The 25,519-nt window shown below is 42.4% G+C and overlaps 1 protein-coding gene across 1 annotated transcript in view; it reads left to right on the top strand.

Annotated features, from left to right (window-relative positions):
- LOC105427815 (uncharacterized) overlaps window positions 1-25,519 on the top strand; it is a 306,009-nt gene that overhangs the window by 117,176 nt on the left and 163,314 nt on the right. The window contains exon 4 of the mRNA XM_011639750.2: window positions 23,380-23,551. Within this exon, the coding sequence (XP_011638052.1) occupies window positions 23,380-23,551 (172 nt within the window). The remainder of the gene's footprint in view (window positions 1-23,379; window positions 23,552-25,519) is intronic.

Genomic DNA, 25,519 nt, shown 5'->3' with positions numbered 1-25,519 from the left:
CTTTTCGTCTTCTCCTCTTCGCGTGCCTCTTCGTGGCTTGACGCGATGCGGCTCGTGGCTTTGCTCTACGAATTTACATGTCGTGCCGCAAATGCGCGTCGCATGCCGCGCGAGGTGTGGCCGCAGATGCGCCTGGAGTTGCTCTTGCATTAGTATGCATCTGCAGGACTGCAGGTCATGCCTTACCATACGTACGAGCACATCAAGTGTTTAACAAGTGTCGATACTTTTACTCATATAGCGAACATCACATTGATACTAATAGTAATAATTTAATTAATCTCTTGTTTAGAAATTTAGAAAAATTCTGAACTCTTCCCTTTCTTGATACGAGGGAGATTTTATTTATACTTACGGTCCGTCGTCGACCCGTGTGAGCTTTCTGGCGAAATACCTTGGCTTGAAAATACTTTCAGCGTGAATTTGCCAGAATGACTTCTCGCTGAAACACACATTTACTATAAGCACACCCTAACTCACTGCTTGCGGTATTGTAACCTCGGGAGGTTTCACACGGGAGAAACGATGATTTCAGCTCTTCCTCGCTTCCTTCACGCCAACTGTCGTGTTCTTACCTTCTTTTTCCACTGCGTCGGACTTATATTCTTGTTCTACTGCCGTATATGTACATCTTTTTTCACTGACGTGTTCCTACAGTTTTTTTCCACTGGCAACTGACGCGAATCGACGGACTTCTGAAGTCATTAAAGCACGTTTTCGTGACTTGTATAGCTTTGCAAAATTTAAAATATTCCTTAATCACTGCCACACATTTCAGTTAATTTTAAATTGATTTTGCGTTGACATAATTTTAATACTTGTAATTTTATAAGCGAAAATATTTATATCCTTGACGAAAAGACGAAGAAAATGTGATATTACATGAAATTTCCATTACGGAAAAAGTCAATACTGAATTAGTTAGAAAAGTTCTGTAAGATGCAGTGACAGTTCTGGGACGCGCCGTACATCAGCCCGCGTCTCAAAGTCTGTCTGTCGGGTATCTCGAATTTCTCTAAACGTTCGTGATAGAACGTTACCGAGTATGGATCTTTCATACGTGTGCAAGCCATCGTGCGAGATTATAGTGGAACGAGAGACGAGAGGGATGCAGCGGTAAATTGTTATTCCCACACACGCTTCCAAAATGCATATGGGGATGGGCATGCGGAATTCGATTTGCATTTCTCTCTCTCTCTCTCTCTCTCTCTCTCTCTCTCGCTCTTTCTCTCTCCCTTCTTTCTCTTTTGGGCGAGGATAACTCGATACGAAACGCGCGTCGGAATGAGGTGCGTCATGTGCAATTCGATTTCGCCGTCGCGAGAGGAATCGCTTTGTTGAGGTTTGCGCTCGTCTTGGTGGCCGTCGCGGCGCGCTGGAAGGCATATTCCTCCTGACGATTCACACGCGGCCTACAGATTCTCTTATTCGATAGGTAATCTCGCGCGATAGCTCGCTGATGTGTTGGCGAGCCTAAGCTCGCGCCTACTTTCTTCGACAATCGCGCTGCCGCCGTCGCGGATCTATGCAGAAGATGCGTCCTTCGAGATACCACGGCAGGTGGACGCAAAAGTCGGCCTCTTACACACACTCGCCTCCTTGGCTTCATCTCATTTTTCCTCGGGCGTTTCAACCGCCTTTTTTGCGTTTACCTTCGTTCCGTTTATGGATCGCGATAAATCGCCGCGACAGCCGCGTCACGGGAGAACGCTTAGATTTTTCCGATATGCAATGCTACGCGATGTTGTATACTTGCGAAGCGCGCAAAAAATGATTAAGTACATCAAGGCTGGGATTAGCCGAGGAGAAGCCTTCCGCGTCGCGGAACGTCGCGCTACTGACGACCAAGTGGAAGATTAGTGATATTTTATGGCAACGCAATCGCGTATATACAGTAGAGAGTTTTGCATTTAAGGAACGCGCGCGCGAAGTTGCTAATAACTCGATATAATTGATGGAACGCCTTGAAAGATAATATGAAATACCAAAGCTGTACGATAATCTTACGTAATCTCACGCGCGCGAAGCCGCGAGCTTCCGATGACTGCGGATTTCTATGAAAAGGAGCAGCGGCGACTTAGATCTGGCGCGTGTAACGTTGATAGAGAACTCGGCTACAATGTGGCGAATTCATCGTTCAAGTCGAGCTCGTCAATTCTATTCGCAGAAATACCCACCGCTCCGTCGCTCGTCTTTAGAGGCACCGCGCTCGACCGCGCTCGAAGCGACGGCGGCGGCGCGACGTCGGGAACGTGTAACATTTCCGGAAGTCCCGACTCATTCCCGAGTCCCGAGTACCAGCACGCTCGTTACTTCTAGGAAGAGGAAGGTACCGCATAATACACTCGGGGGCCCTGTCGAGTCACTCGTTCAGAGACTGGCTTAACAGTCGTAACATCTGCCGCCGGTGCCGCCGTTGAGTATCTGGGTACCGGTAGAATACTCGACGAGAGCGTGTGTCATCTTCTCGCGTAGCCGCTAGAAGCTTTTATTGCGCTTCATTACAAAATCGCGTCGCGGGTCCCCGGGAGGCCTTAAGTGAATTCCTCCGGCTAGTAAATCGCAATATTACAAATAGGAGAGAATCCGCTCCCCGAGGTAAATGCGGTCGCCGGTAATAAAATTACGGCTGGATTACCTCGACACCGTCGAAAAGTCGTTCCTTCGCGAAATGTTCTCAAGATCGTTGCGATTTAACTCAGTCGTAAGATTCGTTGCACTCCACGAGACGCTGGGAATACGACGATAATCATAATGTTCTCCGACTCGACGATTTTTTTTTTTTTTTTCACGGAAGCGTTAACGATCTTAGATATTTATCGCAATTTATATCGTAGTATATTTTATATACGCGCAGTTTTTTATCGCTCGTCACATATTGTGCTGCGGAATATCGCTCGCGAAAGAATGACTGGATTCGGTCAGGTCTTTCGGTTTCGACCTTCGTTTCAGTAACGATGATGATTCGCCTTCACGAAAGTACGTCTCCTTCCACGCGCGTCCTGCTATTTTTCCGTTTTCGAAAGTAGACCTCGTCCAACACGCCGCAGAATAGAACGCGTTAGCCTGCCGAGGCCGTGATTTATTATCCGTCGTCTGCCGCCAGGCTGCTCGGCGCGCTGCCCCCCCGTGTCGTAAACACACGTTGCAACCATCATGCTGTTCAGTTAAACAGCTGGTAGACCAGGAACACCTTATTCCGCGGCGCGGAATCGTCGTTTTCTCGCGTCCGGAAACTTGCCTTCGGATGCCTCGACCCTCCTTTGTTCGCGATGAGAAACGGATATGTATTTACGCAAAAATTAATTGGAGTAACCAGAGTTCACCATTAGAGCTGCATTAGAGCTGCATTTTCCTAAAGTATTCTTTTTTCACAATAAGCTTCAAAGTTTTTATCTTGATTGGTCCTAACTTTATATATGATTAATAAAAAAAAAATGATCTTAAAATTTTTTGTTTTGTTGCCTAAATCAATAATTCTGCTTAAAAATATCTTTATCCTTGAAGATGATATGTAAAAATGTACATACTTTTTAAAAAATTCCGAAAATTTATTAACTTCGGGTTTCGGAAAGTCATCCACTCCTGGATTCGTAGGTTTCAATACGCTTTTCGATCTCTAGTTCGAACATCCTTCGATCGGTCAATTAATCAGCCGCAAAAAGCATGCGGCTTGTAATTAAACACTATCGTCCGATTAAGGCTGCACGCAGACGCGGATGGGTTTCTGTGTTTATTCGAGCCCGTGGAGGCCGGCGAGTCCCGGGAAGCCTGCAATTATTCCGGTCGTCACGGCGGGCTCACGGTCGATCCTCAAATTACGTGATTGACAGCCCGAACGTCCATCAGATCCGACTAGGATAAAGTCCCCTTCGAAAAGTTCCGCAGAGAAGCGCGATGGCTCTTTCTCACATCGTTCGACTCGGCGTTTCTGTCTGAATTCAATCGCGCGGACGGCTTGCTAAATATTTGTTCGCTCGTTCGACGTTCGAAATTAACAGCCGTGGCTGTTGTTCCGTGTCAAATGTCAGCTGGAAGACACCGATACAGAGAAATGTACGATCTCGGCTATTAGTAATTAATGATAGTCGCGAATTCGAAAATGTTTTAAATCTTCCTGCAAAATCTTGAATTTTTTTATTGACAATGAAAATTATTGCACGATTTTGTTACATAATTTATTATACAATTTTTTATATTTTTATATAAATATAGTTTTGAAAAAATAAGGTATATATATATATATATATATATATATATATATATACGTCTGTTTTTCACTTTTCGTTTTTTAAGTTGTATTTTTAAGATTATACAGCTAAAATAGCGTTATGAGAAGTGTTTCTCTCAATAAACAATCGTCCAAAATGACGATTCGCGGCGCAGGATTTACATGTGAATGCGTGTGGAAGAATTTATTGCCGAGACGAATGATCGATCGAGCCGTATAATCTTCTCATTCTTTCCGCCTGGCTTCCTCCCGCGCTCGTTTTAATCGTGCACCGATCGCACGCTATCATTGGGATCTAAGCGTTCGTGGCAATGACCCGCTAACCGTAATGATCACGTAACGATCGGCCACCGCGGAGCTGAGATGAGATAACAAAGGGAATATAGCTGGAATCCCGACTTCGTGTGACCGTACGTACGTAATGTACCTACTGACTGATTCCGCGGGAATCGCGGATACTGGCGAATAACGGGGCGGGTATTTCCGCAGATGCTATCTCATGTGAAATAGTTGTGCCTAGCATTGCCCCCCGAGTGCGAGAGAAAATCCTGCATAAAATTCTCATTGTCGAATCCGACGCACGTCATTCAAATAAATGTGATCTGATCGGTTTAGAATAGTTCCTGTTCCGCCTCCCACGCATACGTCCTCTCTAAACTTGACGGTATATCCCGAAAGATAAATCTCCGCCTTTTCTTATTTCACCTAAACTTGCGATTTACAACAGAGAATTGCATATATTTAGATTTTTAGGAAAATTTACATAAATTATATTTGCGTATTCAGAATATACTTCAAAAAAAATTAAAAACAAAATTATGATATTATAGTAAAAAAAAATAGAATAGGGTAAACGATTAAAGCAGAAGTTAAAACAATGAAACATTGCGAATATAACATTATTTATTTTCTGTCGCTGAAATTATTTATTTTCTGTCGCTATCGTAATTTTAAGCGGAAATATACACTCCTTAATTTTAGATTAATCTTTTACTTCTATCTCGGCATTATATAAAGATTACTTGATTGAAAATGTATTATACAAGAATTTTTATTTTTATTCCGACATGCCATTCGTCAATTTAAATACATACATTATGAATAACAATTAAGAAATTGTTCATTACAATTAATAAGATAAGATCAATCAGGGCCGACCTTGCGTGCAAAGAAAATTAGCACCATTGTACAGCAGTACTGGAATTTTCACAAGGCTTTCCGTGAAATTTAATAAAAACTTGTTCGCAAGTAATACCATAAAGTACAACACAATGGACGACCCTGTCGATTATTACGAGTTTGAAATGCCTCGCTACGCCCGCTAACGATCCGTGATAATATTATTATTATTATTATTATTTCCATGCATATTGTGCGTTTCCAGTGGTGTTCCGCGCGGGATTTACGATCGTCGTTTCCGGTATGGCAATACTGAAAAGTAGTATCACTCTTTACGGTGTATCGATAGCTGTGCGTGGCGTGCGTGGTGAACGACGTTGATAACTCAGACGACCGGTTTAACGTTACTTCGGCACGCTTTTCCGTTATACCCTTCCTAATGGAGATGATTTTTCCGTTTCGCCTGCAATCGCGGCGACTCGGACTTACTTGTTTTGACACTCTCGCGAAACCAGGATGTATATGTGAATTATTACGCGGCTGGTACGAAGCGAGTTATTAAAGCTCGTCAGCGAAATCAATTATTCCGTTAGATATGGATAATTATAGCGCTCGCATCTATATATGGCGCTGAAGATAGCACTGCGCGTTAAGTGCGCCTCTCATAAGAATAAATACCCGTCAAGTATAGGATATAACCGTAATACCCTACCAAACATAGATCTTCCTTTCAAACGCGCGCGTATTTATCGATCGGTAAACGCGAAGCGTTTCCTTGGCCGCTAAAATAATACATTAATGATACGCTCTGAAAAATTCTAGCCTGCAACGAGAACGTTGAAACGTACTCGTAAAAATTCTAGTCACGCTGAAGTTCACCATTACGCTTCCTCTTGTGCGCTGAAACTTTCAGGCATATCATTAGCTCATTAAAGCGTATCATCCCAGATACGCATAAATCGCCATAAATCTTTTTCCAGTTGTTTATTGGTTAATATTTTTTCCTGACATTAATTTGCTTTTCTCCCGTTAATATTTTTTCCTGATTAATTTGCTTTTCTCCCGATCTTCGTATTAAGAAGACGCTTTAATATTGTTATCAAGCGGCTGTAAAAGAAAAGACGCTTTACTAATTAAAGTATCAGATCTAACGTTTCTTTTTGCCTGTAACATGCTTTAAGGCATGCCTTGCCATGAAATTTAAGACAAGAAACTTGATACACACTGAGAAGTTAATGTACTCGCTTAACGTACTATAAGGATAAAAATTGTGCAGAAGAAAGTTTCCAGTCTCTCTCAGTTATAAAACTACGGAGAATGTAGTCTCGCAGTGGGTATATTCTTGAAATAAAATTGTGCCATTTTTCATGATGCGAAAGAATAAATAAATACACTTAGGATCTCGACACGGTAATCGCATCGAGATTTCTCGGGCAGGTTCTGTCTGGCATGCCACAAAGGGCACCATTACTTCTGTCGGTGTGGCGTCAGCAACGCGAGGCAACAATTTCTAAATCTCTAAATTATCGGCACGGACGTTTACTATCGGAAGAGAGGCACTTAATTTGTACGAGGAAGTGTTGTTGCAAAAGAGAGGGAGAGAGAAAACCGTTTGTTCGTTAAAACGTTCCTCAAGTGGCGTTGCGTGCGTCATAAATAAGAGGGAACGTGGACGAGCGATACAGGGACGCGGTTCCCCGTTCCTTCGTAATGACAAGGGAACTTCTTCTTCCCGCACCCCCCCCCCCCTCTGTCCCTCCTTCGTCGTTACCGCGTTGTTTGATTTAGTTGACAAATTATTTTTTTTTTATGACCTCGTGACCACGTGGACCACAGCTGGCGGGCACAAATAATGATTCGGTTGTAGTCAACGAATCGTAACCGGCCAGTAAACATTGTATTAAAGACAATTTCAAATTGCTTTATCTTGATGGAATGTGTCATAATTATGAGAAAGTTTGTTTGCAAGAATCAAATTCATTATTGTGGATATTGATTTGTGTGTGACATATTACAATTTTGTTGCTCTTACTTAAAACATTCGAAAAAGTATTCGTGTTATTTCTATAATGACATTGCTAACAAAAAAAGAATCGGCGTAATGTTTTTATTAATACTAGATATTCTTATAGATTTTTTTATTTTTTGGGGGTATTTTATAATATATTTTATTTCTTCAGTATTGTATGAAAAAACCTATATAGAATTAAAAAAGATATTTAAACCATGACAAATTGATTTTATTTTTAGAGAGAGAGAGAATTTCTTTATTATTGTTCATAACAATGTGTAATAAAAATTCATTTTAAGATTTAATAGTGAGTGTTAAAAATAAACTCGCTGGAAGATTAAACGACTGATGCGCATTTCTACCAATATAGATTAACTTTAATCTCGCTTTAACTTGCTTTTCTTCTTTTTCTAATGCTCATCTCTAACCAAAGCCGATTAATTTTGATCTCGGTTTAACTTGTTTTTCTTCTTTTTCTAACTCGAAAAATTGGAAAAAGGTAAAGAATAAATTTAAACCGAGATTAAAGTTAATCTACATCAGAAATGGAGAGAAGAATCGCGTTATAACGGCGTCGCGAAGATCCGTTTTATGAAATCCAAACGGTTCGATGCGCATGCATATGCGCGCGCGCGCGCGCGCGCGCGTTGCATCGACTAAAGACGTAAGCTCACTTCGCCCGCAGCGAGTACCCGGCAATACGTTATTAGCTCCTTATGCACCCTACATGCGTAGCATGTTGCAACGGTGTCCCGGCTACCGTGTACATGCGCGAGGAATAATATTAGGAATGAGTCGATATATATACGCGCGCGCGCGCGCGCGCGCGCGTACACACGACGTCGCATTATCTGCGACGGTGATTATTGCCCTCACGACAACTTCCGCGGCGAGCGTAAACACCGATGTGCCGACGTCGGCCGGAGCTCATTTGAATAAACAGCCGCGATTATTATTACACGATCCGCAACCTTGTATTATGGCTTTGCATCGCGAATCGTCGTCGCGATTGGAGCGCGGGAGAAACATGATCGCGAGCGTTTCCCTCGCTTCTCTTCGTCGTGGCTCGTTATCGAATTAGCAGTGGCGACCTTCGGTCGTAATTACGATATAATTTCAGCTGACTCTCGCGGGAGATGGACAAGGAAAGAGAGAGGGGCAGAGACGCCGAGTCGTAATTATTCGTAAATATAAATCGTCTGAACGTCTAATGACGTCTCTCTTTTCCACGGTCGATCACCGGCCAGTTCGAGTACTCGAAGGCGCGAGGCGGCTCCGAAGGCAAAACGGCATTCCAACGACGGTAGCTTTTACTCGCGGTTTGACCGATTGTGAGATCGGCGGAAGTAGTGCAAGTCATGCATGTAGGAAGCCGCGCCAACGCTCGGCGGCTCCCTACCGATCTAACCGAGCAGTTGCACTGCGCGAGTGTAATATCATTATCGTTCACCGGGCGAACCTCCTGTGCCCGTCCAGGTTAATCAATTATTACAGGCTCTCTCGTGAACTGCTCGCCGGTAGCGATCGACCGTGACTACCTAGCTTCGGCTATTATTCAGCCTGATCTTGAGAGGAGTCAGCTGAGGAACGAAGATAAACCGGTGATTCCCATCTTTCTTCCGTTTTCGTTTCATGCGATTTAAGCACGCAAAACGCAGTCGAAAGATAGGCTGAATTACATAGGAATATACATAAACAGGACAAGACAAAAAAACAAGAAAAAGAAAAGTTTGGAAATTACGTGACGTATAAAGATAGAGTTTCGTGGAGATTATCGTTGCATGGTTTTACAGTAAACACGAAAGAAGTACAATTTTACTAGATAAAAGAAGAGAAAATTATTTCTCTTCTAATAACTTTTGACTTCGCAAATAGAAGCGACTTTATTAAAATTTCCATGCGAAACAAGCATTTTTTTTAGTTTATATACTTGATTTATATACTTGAAATATAAATTGAGTCGGTTAGTCGCGGTATCGCAAATAATGCGGAGACATCGAAATACAATGCTCGCTCCGTCTATCGAGCCTAAGAAGCTGCTCGTACGAAGTCGAGTAACGCGACGTGGAAATTTGCAGTCTGTAGGTACACACGGAGAGCTGACGTCCGCGGCCGTATAAAGAGTCGCACGGTCTTTAAGCGCGTCGCCACGACGTAAGGTAAGCAATAACGAGCCGATACTTCTTACGCCGGTCGTGCCAGTCGTCTCTCGCGCATCGTCGTTCTCAGCTCCGTGTCCCACCTGCCTCCATGATCGTCCGCTCCTCCTTTACGAGGTGGCTGCCTCGGCCTCCTCCGAGCCGCTCAAATGTCATTTCCAGTGCGGCACACGCTCATTGTCCGTTCGATGTAGCGGACCGCGCTTCCTTATAGAGGACCCCGGGGGCCCCCCTCTCTCTCTCTCTCTCTCTCGTCGACGCCGAGGGTGAAAAACGGCGCCGCGCGACCGTTTTAATCGGCTCTTCTTAGGACGGCTTAGCGTCGCAGCCTTTGTACCTTCGGCGCCCATATCTATATTCCGCCATTAGTCGCGGAACGTTCTGGAAAAAAGCGGCGCGTAAACGCGAGCCGACAGCCACCGCCGGGCGGGCGACTTCGTTGTCTCCTCTCGCATTTTCTCCGGGAGAGACTTGCCTGCATCCCTCCGATCCCTATCGTCATTGTCGGTTTCCTTCATCCGTTCTTCCCCACCTGTCCTCGTGCGGTAAGCGACATTTTTGCTTAATCAAACAGGTTCTGTTGGATGGCGCGCTTGTGAACCGCCGCGCCACGCTCACGACTTCCTGCAAGCGGACCGGCACCCACCGGCCGTACGGTACGTTCGAATGTCAACGTAGAGAAGAGCCTCACGAAGTTGTTCCTCCGTGTAGCCATACCTGTTTTTCGACCTCCCGCCAGACGCTCGTTCTCTGTGCAAGGTGTTCGCGCGATTTTTTTCCCCCCTCTATCTTGAAGCTTCAAACCGAGATAGTAATGCGCGTGTAATCATCGCAAATCGTATATTGCAATGTTACTTTGTTTAAAGTCTACTTATTTAGGATTTAACTTTATAATAAATGCAAAAAAATTGAAATTGTTTAATTGCCAATAATAATTTTGTGTCATTATTTTTTATCTTAATTTTTATAAAGAAGAAATTATTTCAAATTTGCGATTTTATATCTTCTTGATATAATTGTTTGTTAAATAAAAGAAAACAATGCGAGGATTTGCCTTAGTTATTTTTTGCGCATTGTTATATTGGAGAAAATCACATATTTGCCGGGTAAAAACTGCGTTCTTGCATGTCTGATAGACATTCAGATTCTCGTTATTATGTTAGATTTGAGATAGCCAATGCAGCGGTACGGTACACGACGACGAGTATCATCTTAGTTGCTCGCACAGCTGCCGGTATTGACGATCGAGCGGATAATCAATAATAACGAGTAGCGAGATATAGAGGCAGTCGAGCCGGCTACAAATTGTAAATTCCCCATGAAATTAGGCGGCATGCCGGTTTCTGCTTTCTCCTCTTGAGGAATCGGGCGCGCGTCCAGATATCGATATGCGAAATCGCTTTTAAGTATGTCAGTCGTGCCTAATTCGTCGAGTACAATCTCATCGAGTGGAAGAAATCTTTAACGTTAATCTTTTAGAATCTTTTCTGAAACATAACGTTTAATATCTTGCAACGAAATGACATGAAAGCGTTAATCAACTTTAGATTTCGATATCAGATTGCTGTAATAACACAGCGTAGAGGAATGATCGATGTGTATTAATTTAATAAGATTTTCAAATGCTTTGAGAACTATAATTAATTTCATTTTTATATTATCCAAATTGTTACGGTTTTATTTGTAGTTGTAGTTAGTTTATAAAAAATAGTTAACAAACTAAAGTCATGAAGTATATTCTTATAGAACAATTTGATTAAATTCTACATTATTGCACATACCTGTATGGAAGAAAGTATAACCGGGAAAGTTTTCTGTGTTCTATGTAAGTATGTAAATATATACAAGTCGATTAACATATCGCATTAATGAGGAACGATGTGCGTAACGAAATGTGCATAATCATGTAAAACAACAAACGCCAATAGTATCAATCTAAATTAATTCTTTTAAATTATACAGCTACTAATACCATTACGTGCATGTTCAACAGGTGCGTACGGGCTGAACTCTATAAAATAAAACACTTACGGAACCCCCCCCCCCCGCCCCCTTCCGTAAAACACGTATAATCAGCCGCGTCAATTTACCCGCCTGATGGTGCGCGAGCTTAATATCCTCGTCGTGTGTAATCTATCGTGGTGGCGCGAAAGAAGTTACGGATATTCATGCGCGATGATCACGATGGCCCGAGCGACAGCTGAACCGTAAGACCATGCCGATAAATCAAGCCGAGATTGGAAATCCATCAGAGGAATTTCTCTCGCGATGGGCTTTGGGGAGCGAGGCATCGGGAAGTCGCTGCTCCTGTCGCATGCAGCGTCGTAATGGTGTGACGTATTACGTCTCCCGGGGAACACGATGATGGGAACGGTTATCGCGATACTCGCGAGATGAATTTTTTGTCCCAGACAGTAATAATACGCGAAAAGAAAAAGCTCGGACCTGCGGGGGAGGGGGAGGGGGAGGGGAGGGGGGAATGAAAAATCGATTCGATATTACCGCGCTACATTGTCCGTGGCTTGATCGATAATGCGCTTATTGTTACTTATTTAATAAAAGGCTCTTAATGCATTTGCGAGTTGAGAAACGAGGCTCGTTTCGTAATAAATAGTGGCGGATAGTAGATTTACGACGCTATCGTGAATACGCCGGCGCTGCCGGATGATTTCGTAAAAAAAGAGACGGAGAGTCTTCGAAATGAAAGCAGCACGCTGCGCCAGTCGAAACATAATCGCATCTAATCAGACGCATTCTGACGGCTATTATCTTCTTTTTATTTCCTAAGCGATATGCGCGCCAAATTGCGTCGTCGACGCAATGGACGCCTTCCGAAACTTGTCGTGATCGCTGAAATATAATTCTGCACACAAAATAGCGATCGAGGAAAAAGAACGTCAAGTCACGCAGGAGTGTAATTTCTTTTCGTAGCGGATGAAATAGCTGTAATTTACTATTTAATTACGCATAATTGCAGAATTCATGTCGTAATCAATATACAACATTGATAATTTCCAACAACAATATGCTCTTACATCTGGCGAGCATAAGCGTAATTATAATTAATGCGTTTCATTACCGGTGCGTCAACATAATCGAAGTTCATTAAAGTGCACGAATAATCACGACGCAACAACAGAAACGAAATAAAACACCTTGTAACTCGAATTACAAATTGCTTCGCGAGAGTTAATCGTCGATACCGACGGGAACAATGATCTCGTTAAGCACCAACAACAACGCGGTTACGTCCGCCGGCTATTGATGCTACGATTAATAACAGGATGTATAAGTTCCTGATTAATTGCTCGAATAAAACGCACCGCGGTAGTCGCGGATATATGGGTATTAGGTGTTTCTGAGTTACGATATAATTATCAGTCGGGAACTTTGCCGTTCTGTTCATCGGGGATGCAAAATGCATTCTGTATAATCACTAATTGGAAAAACAACTTGATGATCCAAATTCAAAAAAATAAAACTTGAATGTATCGAGATGTAGAAAATTTATTCCGCGCGACTTACTGGACTTAATTAGACAGCCGTGAAGGAATTAAGGTATTTCTTGAAACATGATGATAATTTGATCGCAACACTTTTTGGTTTTTACTAAAAAATTTTATATCATGCGATAGTTGATTGTCATGGTTTAATTAATTTTATAAATATGAAATACATTATTTTATTGAAATAATTAAAATCGAAGACGATCTAAGGTATTTCTGCCATTTTCTTACTGCTATTGACGGTTTCGAAAAGATCAATATATTAGTTAAAAATATTATGTGATTACATCTGTACGATATTGAGAAGATCCGACCTGCTTCAGGATTGAAAAAGATGGATGATTTTACAGAGAAGAATAAGTCCTGATGGTGCCGCGCCAAAGACGCGATGAAATCTTAATTGCTTCCGATGTATCGTGCGTCAAAGTAGCATTATGTAAACCGCTGATGGGAGGATCACTCAGCATTACCCGGAGTCATACAGACGTCCCGGACAAGCGGAATAATCATCGAAAATCGGACGTCGAGTATCGCTTATCGGCTTGTTGGCTGTTTCGCTGTATCGAATCGGACGCGTTAAGTTTCTAAAACGATAATGACGCGGAACCGGTTTTTTTTTTTTTCATCTCGTTTCGTCTCGAGAACCTTGCTCGTTGGCGAGTGAGAAAGGAGGAGGGCATGAGGGCGAGAACGCACGAGGATAATGGAGGACAACACGCGGCGTTTTATTTCTCTCTATTCCCGACCGAGCTGGTTGCGACTAAAGGACGGCGATATTTTCGCAGCGACGTTCGATAAACCACTGGTGGCCGTTAATGAACTAATAATTAGTCGGCGAGTAATGGCGGCGGATTAACTCGCGATTTGTGTGCCACCGCAGGAAGGAATCCCGCGAACGCCGGTAGCCGAATCGTTTTGCGAGCATATCAACGACTTTCTCTCGTGCGCGAGGTGCATTATGCTTATGAAGTATTCCTATGCGTGACTCATTTCCCTAAAAGCCACCACCTCAGGCGCAGGTATGAGAGCCTCACGACTATCGCCGCGGACGATCGGCCACGGTGTCTCTCATTTATCTAAGTCAAATAAATATCAATATTTTGTGTAATTTATTTTTTCTTTACTATTATATATCCCGTATCTACATAAAACAATTATTGCTTCTTATGTTTTTTTTTTTTTTTTTTATAGAAATTTTTGTATACTTATGGAACGTATTTTTTTCCGAATCATAAAGAAATAATACTTGTACATATCCATTTTTATTTTATTTTTGTTTATTATTGTTTTTTTTTTTTATTATTATATAATGTCAGAAAGTTTACCATTAAAAAGTAGGAACTTAATTACAAATTTTAACGTCAAAAGAGTTCGCGTTCTGTCGTTTCATATTTTTTCTAGGTCGCATGCCGCGTGCTTTCTCGAGACGCGAGTCTCCTTTTTACGTTTCTCTCTTCATAGACGTATCTGGTATGCCAAGAGGGCTTTCGGCGCATGAAAGAGCTCGTGTGCACGCCCAAGCGCATCTCTCTTGAGAAAGAGAGTCCAAGAGCCATGCCTATTCATACCGTCCGCGCGTCATAATGCGTTGTCCGCGTGTGTGGGTGAGAACTCGCGTAGAAATATCTCGTTCGGCGCTTCCTGCTCGTTTAATCAATGACATCTTTGAGCGTCAAGATGCACGTCGAGCGTGCGCACGTGGTACGTGTGTCTGTTTGTGTGTGCGTGTGTGCAGGGCTACGTCGGCGTGATGTGCCTCGCGCGAGAAATCACGCGGCTGCAGAGCGAGACGGACCCCCGAAAAAACGAGGCGCGCCACGTTCCTTCAATTATTATTTATCGGCTTCGAAACTCTCTTCGATGCTCTCGCACGTCTCGCCCGATCGTTAGTCGCGATAAATTGCAACGACTACGTTTCGGGGATATGTGCGCGCAATTTTCGAATTATAAATCATCGCAATACGATCCCGGTTAATTTGACCCGTTGCCATTGAAATGCATTACACCAAGTTCGATATAAATCGCAATGAATTTCAATTTACGACATCCAGCGGCTGTAGAGAGACGGTTGTATTAAAAATGGCCCGTTACATAAGAAGCGTTGACGTACAGTCCAATCTCAACTCCCATAAACGATTAAGTATAATCCAGTGTAATCGCCGAGCCCGCCAGTAAATCATCAACGTCAATTTGTTATTAATTAAATAGGATTAAGATCAATAATTTTTTTATACGATCGCATATATTACGCTCCTTATTTAATTGTATATATACCGCGCGCAAATTTCTGTAAAATTTATGGTTGTCTCCCTATAAGGATAATTGCATTCGTGTAATCATATTTTAACTCACTCTGCAATAGATGTGGAAATCTTTCTCGAGAATGTTGTTATCTCCGTGTGATGGTGTATAGATGGAGATCAATAAAGTGATACAATTTTGATACATGACATATGCCTACAATTATTATTCGTTTTGAGGATAACATTGTTCCGCATTGTTATAGTTTTCAATTTCGTAATTATCAAGTACAGGCGCAATTAGTCGGACGACTAGTTGCGATTCTTTTTCTGCGTCGTTACTTTCACCAATACACATGACGCAACTGCATTGCGATGCATCGTGCGTGCGCAAACATCCGAAGGCATCTTTATTGCACGGTATATTCACACTACGCGTAATATCTCAGCGCGCGAAACGGTGCGTATAATCAATGACATCTTTACGAGGAGCGCGATAAGCCCGCGAATTCCGTAAGTGGCGACACGAAAGGAGAAAAGACAGGAAGGAAAGTAACGAAATAACATCGAGAGGAGGAAGACACCGCCAGTAGCGGATTGAGAGGAAAGGCCCACATACCCACAATGGTAGTTCATAATAAATTTTTTAATATTTTAACAAATCGGTTTGTGTTTTTCCAAATATTTTGCGTAACATTTTAGGCTGATATGTGTGTGTGTGTGTGTGTGTGTGTGTGTGTGTGTGTGTGTGTGTGTGTGTGTGTGATATATAAAAATTAAATTTACTGCGAGATTAAAGTCATCGCGCATATCTTAAAGAGCATGATTTTTTTAAGATGTAAAATAAACAACTGTGGCATTAGTATTTTCTCAATAATTTATTACAAAGCTCTTGATTTCACAATTTGAAGCTTCAAAAAGATTTTATCAATTATTGAATCCAATTTTTATCAAGGAATCCTATCTTCTTTACTTTGCCTAATTAAAAAACGCCAAACTTGGAACTTTTCCGCGGAGAGATTGCATTTTGCATTTTTGCATAAGCTTTATCGCGGATTTTCTCGAACTTCGATTTTTGGGTCGTCCCCTGGGTAAATCCGGTAGATCCGTCCCTGGCAGGCAAAGGCGCAAAGTCGAAGAGACAACAGGGAGTGTCCGCTGCTGCGTGATAAATCCGCCGCGGCTTAATTCGCATCAGCTGTAACATCGTCCGGAATTCTTTCCCGCGACTGATGCGCTCGAGCGCTCTCGGCCCGCCCGGCCGGCCGGCTCCCCTTCGTCTTTCTTTCCTCGTCTGGCCTCCCCACGCCTCCTTCTCGCTGCGCTTCTTACCGCTGCACTTCGCCTTTATGGGACTCGGCATCAGCGGACCGCGATGATGTCACGGGGCGTGTCTCGCACCGTGAAACGTGCGCGGAATTTTTCGTCGGCGAGAGAGAGAGCACTCGTAGACGCGAGAGACGCAAGCGGCAGATGCGCCATTAGAGTGCTCGTTGCATTTCTCTCTTCGAGTAATTAGCTGGATTAAACGGTGCTATAATTTGCGCCCATTATCGTTGTTGAGATTTTCAAAATGAAATATGAGGAGTTTTGCCTTCTTGCTGTTTCTTTATCCAGAAATGACTACTTGAATATACATTTTTATTATTTGAATTGAAACACATCTTAAAAATCCTTAATTATATAAATCTCACAAATGCGAAAAGATCATTGTAGATTTAAAACTAGATCGCATTTATTCAACACTTTGTCAAATATATTGTTCAGACAGTGAATATTTTCTACGTGGACCGGTCAAGATCAGTTTCTTATAATTTCTTCCCGTTAGATGTAGTCAATATATTATTTGCTTTTCTACTAAATTTACTATTTTTAAGCATTCTGATCATAAATAAAAGCGAAGTAGTGAGCGGTAAGAAGAACTTGTGTAGCCTTCACGAGACAACTTTGGCCGTGGTAGATAATACATAATCCGCCGTGTGGGTCGATCCGATTGTATGTTATACATGTTGTGCATGTATTCTTCCTAAGGTGGGTCCGCTACATCTGTATGATCAACGACCACCACGGTCGAAGTTCCATGATCGCGCTAATTGAATTCGATTACGTTTCGATCGGTGGAAGGACTCCGACTTCTTTGCAGATATTCAAGAGAGAAAGAGAGATGGAAAGAGCAAATCGAAAGCGAGATGGAAGATAAGTACAAACAGCTGAGAGATGCGGGAAGAAAAATCGCGAATGATCTGATCGTGATGGAAATGTCAAGTCTCGGACGTCTCAAATTAACGCTTCCCCGGGCAGTCGGGTGATTTTCTCTTTTTCTGCCTATTCAGTCCGTCCGTATTCGAGACTAACGAGGTCTACCGTTGCCAAATAAAGGTATCCCCATCTCTCTCTCTCTCTCTTTTTCGATGTTATAAAGCATTTCCCGTCCCGCCGAATCGAATTGAGTCGTCGAAGCGGCAGCACATCGTCTTCCACCTTGATTGACGGTTTCGTAATCGTGATATCCTCCTCGGCGACGGGTAAATGCGATAACTCGTCGAAATTGCGGAGTTCGCGTTGCCAGCCTCTTTAATTGGAGCGATGGCGATCTCATTTGGCGAACGCGAGCCGCGCGCATTACGCCGGGATATCCTCTCATTTCCTTTCTTTTACACGCGCGATAATCGTGAACGACGAGAAAACGTTATTCCGCATCATGTGAAAGCGACGTAAGCTCGTTGCTGCTCGTCAGGTCGTTCGCGAGCAAAAAATATGTGGCATGTGAAGGGGACGTATATAAAGCGAAAAATATACGAGCACGTGAAAAGGGGACGTTATACCTTTTGGTAGAGGTTTGCCCTCGCGGACGCACGGATGCGCAACGAGTAAACAAGTATAATGTCGCGCTCGCAAAGGTCGGTGCACCGAATGCGCGTTCCCAGTTAATTTGGCCAGCCTCGATTAGCCGCAGGCAGGATTTGTCCGCGCACAATCGTACGACGATAATGAACTGGCCGAAAGGAACTGCGTTCGGCAAACCGGGAGGCATCACGCACTCGTCACTCGTGATATATGAACCTGAAAAGTACACACGTGCGTCGTTAAAAACAACCGAAGAAGAGCCGAGCTCCGAATTCGAGATGACGGATCGCGAATGACTTTCTCATAAAAAAAAAAAAAATGACGTTTTTATTCGAGCGACGATATCGTAACGTTGCACACGAACGTTGCTCGTTCGAGTTTTAAACATTTTATTGAGATATCGACTCTCGGCTATTGTTTAATTTAATGACTCGCCTAGGAGTCGCCTTTGTGAGTTTATGAGTGCAAAACCTCGCGTTTCGTTCACGCTCAGCCTGACATATACAGGCGTAACGATTTAATTGTCGTTCCCTTGGCGGCTTGCAAAATCTCGCGGTGTACGGCGCGCGCAAGAAACGGAACGAGCAAAAAACACCGTCGACGGCCTGTGGGGGCCACACGCTCGACGCTACGATCGCGCGGAGCGCGGACTAATCGACTAATTCAAAAATCGCTCTATAAACACCCTATCTCCGGATAATGTCTACATCGGCACTTCACCTAATCTCGCGCGCGCAAGAGGCGCGCCGCACCGCGTCCGCGATAAAAAGAAACCGTGTATAATATGTAATGGGCCTATCTTCGTAATAACTCCGCAGTTACTTCGGTCACGGTAGATCTTACCGATAATTTCAAAGACACAACCGTATACTCACGATCCCGCGAGGAGGAGCGAGAGATTTTCGCCGCGGCCGTGCTCGCTAACGCTCTACTACCTCGGGCAAGAAAACACTAACATTTAGAATAATCCTTTCGTAACTTCATACTTTGATGCATAAGCTTCGCCATTACGCGTTACAGAAACGACGTAATTAACGTCCGCCAAGAATTTATTACTCTGATCTAATGGGGCGCGAGAGTGTATATGCACCGGAAAGAGATTAACGTCGTTGGCGATCTGATTCGTTGAAAGACACGTCCGACAAGGTGTGACAAAATAGAGAACGCAGAATAATTTGAAAGAAAAAAGAAAGGAAATTGAGAGTAAGAAAAAGCAGAAGTATAAAAAAGTTATTACAGTGGACGTTGACGTAGCTGAAAATGTAACACAATCTTAGAAATATCTAAAGAATAATAATTTAATTAGAGATATTTTTAAATAGCATATTATATGACGTACGTAAACATTTTATTTGATTCATTAAATATCGCTATCGATATTTGTTTTTTCCTAAACGCGTTCGATTAAATAAATTCCTGCGCGAGCAATTAAAATACATCATCTTTTTAAATATACATTATATCTCTTCTTATCTAAAAAAAGTATATTATTTTTTATATTATTATCTAATACTAACTTTAGACCCCTTTCTCCGTTGTCTTCTCCGTTGCCGTGAAAGCGTGGATTTTAATTCGCGCGACCATCGCATTACGAAGCAACGCGTCGCCGACGCGGTATCGATCGTGGACCATTTTTATCCCGAAACATTTGTAGTAATTAAATTAATTCCGCCGGGACTCGTCTGGTCGGGGATTGCCCAACGAATGATTGATGAACGTTACACTCTTATTACGGGGCCGCTACTGTGAGAACATACGTAATACATAGGTACGAGCACGCCCGTCTACATTACTCTCATATACGTATTTAGACGTAAACCCGCGTATGCACATACATAATCCATATATACGTCTCTCGCGGTGCGCAGACTGGAATCATTAAGAACAGTTTACCCGGTCTTTCATTACTCATCGACGATTTAATGCGTCATTTGATTTCATCCGTCGGGAGGCTGCCGATCGCGTTTGTTTCATCCTTTTTTCGCGCGCATCACCTCGGATGTATCTCGCCTGGATGGATCCGGCTTGTACTCTTCCGCGGCGACGATCCCAGGCGCTCGTTCCCTCTCGTTAAAATTTATTAGTTTATAATTATTTATTGCTTGACGGATATCGCGATTTACGACGGATTATTGCTGCCGTGCGTATGTTAGATTTAATTAGAATCGCCGCGTCGTAAAGGCGACCATCAAGTCGCCGCCACTTCGTGGATTTCACAGGCCTGCGTGACGCGCATAATCGTCCTGACTTTTACTGCCCGTACCGAAAAATACCCGCTCGTCCCGCTCCGTCGTTGTCGACATCAACGCTCATCTCGCGGTTCATGAATAACAAGCGCACGTATCGCGGTTTCCAGAAATCGGAACTCGGAACGATAGACGGGCCGTGATTTGCGTGCCGAGTGCCTTCGCCTGCCTTCGACAGAGCCGCGATTTCGGTGTGTGTCACAAGAAGCTGCCGGCGTGTCCCGTATTCGCTGACAGGCGAGTACTTTATTTCGCCATTTACAACGCGGTATATTTTATTAAGCACTTGCCATTGGCGTTTCGAAATATTGAGATGTCTAGATAATGTCGCTGAAAACCACGCCCAGTACAGAAATGTTGGAGTGTTTTCACGTAAACAGTTTTGTAATCGATAATGAAATGTGCAATACAATAAATGTATACACATAAAAGAAAGAGAAAGATGATGTTATAAATTATTTTAAAAAATATATAAAAATTTGATATTTGTTGGACGATAACTTTTTAATACACACAAAAAAATTAAAAAAATGGAATTAAAATTATATCAAATTAGAATTTTTTTTATTTCTTTGTCATTATGTTATCTTCTTCATGTAATATTTCACTGTTTTAAGTATTCTCTCTTTAACTCTTCGCGTCCAAACATAAATAAAAAAACGATAGATTATGATATATCGAGAAAACGGGAACTGTGATTTATATTCCAGCTGTACGCTACGTTTTCGACGACGACGATGAATTATAAAGCCTTCCGTTCGTCAGCGCGTTTTCTCACTATTTGCACACTTTTACTGTGATTTGAATAGCTCTCGGTTAAAAGCACTGGTAAACTCCGTTATAAATTATTGCGGGGAGCGCGGCTGCGAGGAGAGCCGTTTTGTGCGCGCGCGCGCGCACGCGCGGATGTGTTACGTGTAATTTGTTAATCGCGCCGTGATGTTACAGTTACACTCACCGCCGGTGTAACCGCCGGCCGGTCGACGTTGCGCTATTAGCGTCGTATCGTGTTTCACGACACGAACCATTTGTTTGATCCTATGACAGGTATACGGCGCGGACAGAAGAGAGGCGAGCTTTTCATTGTCGATGTGTGCACGAGCATTCCCACGTTTCGTCAAGAGGTGTTGTCGGGGAAACAATCGCACGCGAAAGCGATCGGTGTGTGTGTGTGTGTGTGTGTGTGTGTGTGTGTGTGTGTGTGTGTGTGTGTGTGTGTGTGTGTGTGGTGTCTGTGTGTGTGTGTGTGTGTGTGTGTGTGTGTGTGTGTGTGTGTGTGTGTGTGTGTGTGTGTGGTGTGTGTGTGTGTGGTGCGCGCGCTGTAAATCTGATCTTCTGCACGATTGTTTCGGAAATCCGATATCGACGCGAACGCAGCGATCGATCACGGCCACTACAAAACGATCCTCTTTTGATACAGTTAGGCATTGTGTTGTATCGCATTGCATCTACGAAGTTTAACTGGTGTTTGTGGCAAACATATGGGAATACATCGTATATTGTACAAAATTGCATTGTTTTTCGTGACACGGACCAAATGTAACACTTCATGCTAACAGTTTTGTTTTTATTATAATAAATTGTTATTTTCTTCTCCTTTTTTGGTATTTTAACTTCTTTTTTTTGTGATTCTTTTTTTTTTTCTTCTTTTTCACTTATATTTTAATAAGATTTTAAGAGATTGATTTGTATACAATTGCTTTTCATTTTTTGAATCAATTTATTGTTATTATATAAATATAGTAAGTAAATTAATATATTTACATATGTTATATTTTTAGTAAGTATTGTAAATTAATATCGGCATTATTTTTTTCGATAATATGTATTGCACGTTTGTTCTGTTAATTTGATATTTGAAGTTTAAAGTATCGCTTCCGTCAATCGTTTCGCTTTCGATGCCGATGGCGCTCGTCCAATTCGATTGTAATCTATGAGAATTGGCTCCTTCGCGTGATTGACTATTAATTCCGCCAGTCATTAGACGATCGGAGGTGTGTTACAGGGAAATTAGACGGCGTAGGGTATACAAGCGTCCGACAGACTCAGGCCGAGTCAAATCTCTCGTGGGAACTGGTCGTGATTAGTCCACGTCACTACCGACGCTAGTTATGCTAATTGCGCTTAAGCACTTTGGCCTGCTATCAGCATCGGCTATTGAAACTGCAGCCTGAGTAAGTCACGTACCAAGGCTTTGGACCCTTTGTCCGTCCGTTTCGCAGCTTTCGAAAAATTACCATCGGGACATCGGTGTATTAACTCAACGAGGTATGACAATCGGCAATATTGCGTGGGTGAAATTACACCGGCGCAACGTCTAAGTCTCGTCAAATCGAATCCCTCGCAGCTGAGCGCGGTAACATTCGCCAAATTACCACGTTGTGTAACAGCGTATTATACTAATATTCATTTACTCCAGCGCCACAATACCTCGAAATACATGTGAATTAACTTGAAACGGTTTAATGTAACGTCTCGAGATTGCTTCGCACCTTCTCTCGATATCTAGGAAGGGACAGGAACACCTACGCGAACGAGTCCGCGTAGCAGAGATCTTTGAAGATCTCCGTTGACCCTAAGCTATCACGTCGAGATAAACACCTTTATATTAAACATAATAATTTTGCTGTAAGAAGATTAGGGAGGAGGATTCTTATAGTTTTACATTTGAAATTATCGCAGAATGCTTTTGCATTATCCAATACCTTTTACCAACAAAATATTTATATATTATTTTACTGTAATTTACAGAGCTTATATTTTTTTTTAATACCAAATATCGAGTTCAATTTGGATGAATAGTTAAAACGATATAATATGTTTTCAAGCGTAATTAAACGTTAGAGATATTTTTTTTTGCTTTTTGAAACCAACAAGTTTCTTCTTCAACGAGACTTGCGATTTTATAGATAGATGAAAAAAATCACTCGATAGATCTCAAGTACTGCGCCTAATGGGCAGAAACGCTTCTGCTAATGATAGTTGCCAGCCACTGACGAGCACGTTTTCTTCCGTTGCAGGCGGCGGGACCGCCGGTGCAGCTGGAACCAGTGGACCTGTCCGTGAAAACTCCGGTGGTGTTGCAGGTGCCACGGTACAGTCCGGCGGCGATAATTAACGCCAGCGTAAGAAGAGTACCGTCGCCCTCGACAACGCCCACGCCGCCACCGCCGCCGCTCTGCGTATCTACCGGTGAGTTAGCGAAATTTACGTGCGATCGCCCATATACACGACGGGAATTTAAATCGAATCGCGCGATGGTAATGTGATCGTGAGGTAGACAGACTCCGGAAGCACGGCACGAAAGAATGCCATTTGCACTTGTTTGCGAATTCGCATTTGCCGGACGCCTCAAATCTGCGTCGTGATCGCCGTTTACGCGTAGGATGCGTCAGAGATCGCGTGGGCGATAAATTTCTATCCTTCGACACGAGCTTAGACTCGACTTCACGGCTATTGACTCTACGAAAATTCCGTAATGCTCTAAGAAAAATCCTCGATTTTTTAATCATTCCATGAGTAATTTCATATTTTTTCCAGATTAAGACTCGATTAACTAAACGTCGTGAGTTTTGTCGATTAATATTCGTTCGATTAATTACTAAATGCGAGGGTGTATTTACTCGGCGTTCGAAAGTGACACGTTTGAAATTCCACGGGCCATCCGCGAGACAGCGGAATTCTACATTATGAACTGCACGCAAAACGAAACTACCTATCAGGCTGTCGCTTCGGCCGACTGTGTATCTACGCGCATGCATTCTCGTCGATCTTAAGCCGTATTTGTACGATTCACTTTTAACGTGATTATTTAGCGTGAATCCAAAACAAGTAAATTTTTGTTTGATTTTATTACTAAAAATTATGCAATAGGGTCTGCTGCAATTTCATGAACTCTGCAAATTTTCTTTCAACGCGTTCTTTTGTTCGAAATCTATTGTTCACGGGCGTAATTTATTTGCAATGCACTAAAGATACGCTTGACTTTTAAGGATGTGCAAATTAGATTTTTTTGTGCTTTTCATTCATTTTGAAAATCATTGAGGCTGAAAACGAGTCGTATAATTCCGCCTTTAGTCGCGTACAGGTGCGGCGCACCAGCACGCAGGTGCATGTTGCAGCACGCGCAGAAAACGCCGTGGCTCGCGGAGCGGTCCCGACGCTCGCTTATGGATAAACCATAGAGAGATCCTCCAGCGATTGCGCTGCTTTATGGGTTAATTATGTGGTCTTTTTTTTCCGCATACCGCCGTAGCGCGGACGAGCCCATCATTCGATCGCCCATTCTATGGAAAATCCACGCGCGCAATAGGCTGCTCGTACGCCATGTATCGGCGTGCATACGTTTAAGGAGTGACCTATGGATAGTTGAATCCCTCGTCCTCAGCATTCGTAAATACCGCGAATAAATTACGAATTTGTCTCGAGCATTCGAGCATCCACAATTGGCTCGCTGTGTTGTTTTCCTTCGACGACTTGGAGTAATAATGTTTAAACATTTTTGTGCGCCATTAATTTAACGATATTTAAATATATTTATAAAATTTATATTTATAAAATTTCTTTTGGATAAATTCTTATTTAAAATTTGGAATTGTTTTTGTATAGACTTTGTAATATATTTATTCGTATTATCGATTTTGTAAAATCGATTCGTACATGCTACATATCGATTACTTTCTATTTCTTGTAGGATACAGAAATCGCCGTGCGGAAGTATCGTACTTTCACCTGCTCGTAGGTATTAAAGTTCAGACACAAAAGTAATGCTCATGTGTTCATAAAGTTAACGATTTTATAAGAAGCTGAGATGCGAAACAAGAATTTAAAAATTGTGACGAGTGAAATCGAGTGCATATTGATACTGAATATCCAATTAAACTCTCATGTTAAAAATTTAAAATTAAATTTTTTTTTTATTAAATAATTTCTCTTAATTTTAATTTTAGTGAGGTACTTGTAGAGAAAGAAACGTAACATGCGTACGAAATATCTTATATCCTATATGGGAAGTGAAAAAAAACCAGTCGCAAATTTTTGCGAGGAATTACCCTAATTCGCTCTTCATCATAATTACGAGATACGAAATAATAATCCAAAGTGCGTAGACAGATGTTCGATTCGCCTTGAGATTTCAAGGTCGATGGGTTCACCGGCGAT

This window comes from Pogonomyrmex barbatus, unplaced genomic scaffold (genome assembly GCF_055798465.1).
Source record: "Pogonomyrmex barbatus isolate J1 unplaced genomic scaffold, ASM5579846v1 scaffold17, whole genome shotgun sequence".
Lineage (NCBI taxonomy): Eukaryota > Metazoa > Arthropoda > Insecta > Hymenoptera > Formicidae > Pogonomyrmex > Pogonomyrmex barbatus.
The sequence above is the reverse complement of the archived record's forward strand: the minus strand, read 5'-3'. Positions and strand labels throughout refer to the sequence as shown.